The sequence below is a fragment of the Botrytis deweyae genome (assembly GCF_014898535.1).
Source record: "Botrytis deweyae strain B1 chromosome Unknown BDEW_008, whole genome shotgun sequence".
In the NCBI taxonomy this organism is placed as follows: Eukaryota; Fungi; Ascomycota; class Leotiomycetes; order Helotiales; family Sclerotiniaceae; genus Botrytis; species Botrytis deweyae.
Window position 1 is genome coordinate 1,299,389 of NW_024066215.1, and position 4,515 is coordinate 1,303,903.

Genomic DNA, 4,515 nt, shown 5'->3' on the forward strand with positions numbered 1-4,515 from the left:
TTACCACGCTCCCTTGAGTTCTTGATGGGATATACCTGGGTTTCTATGAGTCCTAAAACTTCCCAAGAGTTCAGTCATCATCTGCAATCACGGATCTACAATCCATAATACTATCAAGCACGTTGCCATCAATGTAACTTTCTTGCGAACCGAATTGAATAGATCTTCCAGAAATCTGCTTTCGTTCTTCCATTACGCGCTTGTATACTCCTCGTGTATGTGCAACTAATCCTTCATTATCGATTTTCATCTTTTTTCTTTCCAGGAAGCATCTCCTTCTCACCCTTATTTGTGCGTTCCCGGGTTGTTCCCGTGTGAATTCGTCAATTCTTGATCCGTACTTTTCTGGGATTCCTCTGATCTGGTGCTTTGTTTTAAAGCCTTGATTCGATCGCTGATCCCCAGCTACTGAGAAAGTAATAAATTTCCCAAGAGTGCTCTAATATTGTGCCTTGGAGTCTCAATAGTGTATTTCAAACCAGCCTAGAGTTGAATCATCCTACGTGTCAGAAGTTTGAAGAAAGCATCAGCGTAGGCGCCAAAGCCAGAGTATGGTAAAACCTAGCCTACCAAGGAATGACAAATTGCACTAACATCAAGGGGTGATTTTCCCTAGAGTTTCAGTCACCCTTCGAATTGCTTTCAATAAACGTCATGGACAGTTGCTTTGAATTCTTTACAGCCGTTGACAAGCTGTTCCAAGATGTCGAATTCTTCCGCCTCAATCTGTTAATCTGCAAGCAATTTCTGACCATCTGATTCTTCCTGGTGATCTGCTGGACTACATATGAAACTTGGAGCTGGTGGTACCAGGTGTAGTCGGCAAGTTATTTTCAACGCCGTGTGAACTCCTCTGTTGTCCTCCCTTGTAGTATTGTAGTTAGCATGCGCTAGCAATACTGCGGTTGATATTAGACCTATTACACGTACTATAGTACATATCAAAACCAACAATATCCATGGCTGTAGATATCATACAGAAGAAGTATTACTGACTCTTTGTTCCAGTAGAACACAGACGACGTAGGACTTACACACTAGGTCCCAGATAATAATCTTGTATTTTGTTTAGAGAGTTAAGCAATGTAAACCAATAACAATCCTTCTAAAGGATTGCTCTAAGCCTAGCCATTTCGCTTCTTTCCACCACAATAGGCTAATGACTTGAGATCATTCGCATATAGTCGTATATATAAAATGTATTGAAATCCTGGAATCTGTATATTTGAGCTTAGATTTATACATTCCGAAGAAAATTGCCGATATCAGAGACAAATTATTCAGTAAGATACAAGTCTGAGGCTGATATGTTCAAATTCTAGCACTTTAGTTATTTTTAACGGTAAATTACTCTTATGTCTCCCAAAAAGCATTTACTTATTATTATATCCTGAAACTGAAAGACAATTTGCTTTTATGCTTTTTAGATTCTTTAGTAGATTCTATATATAATTTGCTGTAGAAACTACCTCAAAATTGTAGATTTCAACCTATGGTAATTAAAAGCGATTTTTTTTCTGTTTCGAAAAATTCAAAGGAAAAATAGAAATACACCTAGAGAATCTACCCCTTATTCCACTATAGAATCTAGCCTAAAGTGATTAGATTCTATCGTCTATAAGTAGATTCTATTATAGATTCTAAAAGACATAAAAAGAAAACAAATATAGTTTCGAAGGTATAAGAGTAATTGAAATATTTTCAATAAATTCAATGCGTACTACTTAAGTAGAGCGTGTCTGAAATACGGAAAACACTAGTTGCAAGACTCCTCCATTGAGCCCCAAAAATCCTTCTCCATTCTCCAGAAATATTCATTCATCTTGACCAGCCTAGCCTTCCGAGTTGGAATTAGTCTTTTCCTCCTTCGCAGGTAAAGAGACTAGAGGAGAGAAGCTGAGGTACGTTCTTATATTCATTGATATTAATTCCTATACATATAAATACTCTCATCTTAGCTTTTTGACGAAGTTACTTTGTATACCTAGGTAGGTACGTAGGTATTTGAAATGACCGAAATATGATTTTTGTAACACTCGATGATGACTAGTACCTCCTTAGAGATTACTTTTGGAAGTTGTTGCATCTTCGAGATATTGTTATAAAGATAGTTTTGTCATGAACTTGACAAACAGAACCCCAAGGAGATGCAAATACAAATAACATCGCCTGTCATACCTTGTAATAATAAAAGGGGAGTCTTTGATATAGACCGAAGTCCATCCAATACTTCTCGTCTAGCACTATCAGACCTCAGACCGCGGAGTTCGCATTCAAGGATGAATTAGAATCCGGCTTACTGAGAGTGACGGTAATTTTCTCTTTCTTTTCGAACTCTGAAGCGGTTATCAGCACACGAACTAGTCTGCGAGAAAACTTACAAACGTTGACAGGTTATTCGCCCCACCAAACTGATTACCCAGATAGTATCCTGTTTTGACATTCGATTCATTTGCACAGGTATATATATATATATACAGGAACCTGTTCCTCATTAAATCTGAGGATGATGCCTAGTTAACAAATAAACCGACGCTGATGCTACAACACAGAAGATGTGGAAAGAGATAAAGCGTGACAATCATGTGACAACTCCCCATTCGCTAAACGTCATCGATTAAAATGCGGGGAGAGATCTTCAGGTCCAGACTCCACATTAGTATTGACATCACCGACTTTAGGCACACAAAACCAAGAAGATGGGAATTGTTATCGACGATTCATTTTATTATGGGAATCTGCATGTTTTTATTGCTTTCTGCATCTGTGATTATAGTTTGACGGCGTGAATACATTTGAGATGCTTTCGCTAGTAGCTTCTCTTTTTCTATCTCTTTCTCCTTTCGATTCGATTCATCAATAATTTCTTACATCTTCAATTAATAACATTACGTCTTTCACTCACATTCTGGAAGAAACAGTCCACAATCATGTCACAAAATCCATTATTACGTATCGGTAGTCCTAAACACTTCTCAATAATGACGTCAATGACATTTGCCAATTCATCCCACCGAAGCGTCTGCAGAATTCCATCCCGGAGCATTTCCTCCATAACGCCATATCAAAACCACATGAAAAGAATCTCCAATCCTCAATTTCAACAACCTTCAAATCACTTCTCAACCTCTACAACCAAAATGTCTGACACCAACAAGAACTTCCTTTTGAGCAATGTGTTCAATGTCAAGGGCAAGGTAATTCCCCTCTTCTTTATATTCAAATGAATATGAGACTTACACGAAGCAGGTGGCCCTTGTGACAGGTGGCGGATCAGGAATTGGTTTGATGGCAACTCAAGCACTGGCTGTGAACGGTGCTAAAGTATATATTGTGGGACGGACGGAAGAAAAGCTTGAGAATGTTGTCAAACACCATGGCCAAAACATTGAGGGAGAAATTATCCCTATAGTTGCAGACGTCACCCGCAAAGACGAGATTGCTCGTGTGGTAAAGGAGATTGAATCCAAGGAGAAATGTCTCTGCATCTTAATCAACAACGCCGGAATCTCAGGAGCTACCCAGCAAACGGAAGCCAAGACTGCGGAGGAAATGAAGAAGAATCTTTTCGATGATGAGAGTTCGACATTCGATGATTGGTGCAACACCTACCGTACCAATGTTCCTCAATTATTCTTCATGACCACAGCTTTCCTTCCTCTGCTCCAGAAGGCCTCGGATCACCAATATGGATATTCCGGAACTGTTATTAATATCTCCTCGATTTCCGGTATCGTCCAATCTTCACAACATCATTTCGGATACAACGCCAGCAAAGCTGCAGCTATCCACTTAACAAAGATGTTATCTTCGGAGATCGCGGGCAATGGATTGAAGATCAGAGTCAATAGCATTGCACCAGGTGTATTTCCTAGTGAGATGACAACTGGTGGCGAGAGTGGACAGGATCAGAAGAGTCACATCGAGAAGGAGAAGTATGAGAAGGTCCCTGCCAAAAGACCTGGCAAGGATGAAGACATGGCTGGCGCGATATTGTTTGCGGCTACCAATCAGTATTTGAACGGTCAGACCGTGGCTGTCGATGGTGGATATATCTTGCATGCTGGTGCTTAATGAGCTTATGAAAGATGGTACGTGTACGATAGAGTTATATGATAATGATGGAATGATAGGAATCGGTACTCGGGATGAATCAATGTAACAAGTTAGCCTTTTCATTATCTTTCACCATCCCCAAGTACCCGGGTGAGACAACAATCGCTCCGACAATCTATAATCTTCTGAGAACTATCGGTCAATTATATCACTGCATTCAAAGTTGCTCACCACGTGAAACTCTATGAATAGTTATCATTAGCTGGTGCGTGTTGACTCGATTGATAATCATAGACTAGAGCTAGCCTAGCTTGTAGTCCCGACACTACCGGCATGCACCTTCGACCTCGAGGCTGGGCAGATTTTCCTAGATGATCGTGTCATCAGAAGAAAAATCCATTTGAGAACCAAAAAGCAAACACTGCATAAACTCAACGACTTAGTATCACACTATCCCTA

General features: G+C 39.8%; 1 protein-coding gene across 1 annotated transcript; it reads left to right on the forward strand.

Moving 5' to 3' along the window:
* Positions 1 to 2,702: 2,702 nt before the first annotated feature.
* EAE98_004569 (uncharacterized protein) lies at positions 2,703 to 4,280 on the forward strand. The gene is made up of 2 exons (XM_038952189.1): positions 2,703 to 3,197; positions 3,250 to 4,280. Exons 1-2 carry the CDS (start codon positions 2,931 to 2,933, stop codon positions 4,072 to 4,074), a joined length of 1,092 nt encoding a protein of 363 aa, XP_038811725.1. The 5' UTR covers positions 2,703 to 2,930; the 3' UTR covers positions 4,075 to 4,280.
* Positions 4,281 to 4,515: the final 235 nt, after the last annotated feature.

What these genes read in the sequence shown, in the direction of transcription:
- EAE98_004569 (XM_038952189.1), top strand. Translation starts at nt 2,931, where the DNA reads ATGTCACAAAATCCATTATTACGTATCGGTAGTCCTAAACACTTCTCA. An exon ending in TGTTCAATGTCAAGGGCAAG is followed by an intron (nt 3,198 to 3,249) that starts GTAATTCCCCTC and finishes TACACGAAGCAG; the next exon opens with GTGGCCCTTGTGACAGGTGG.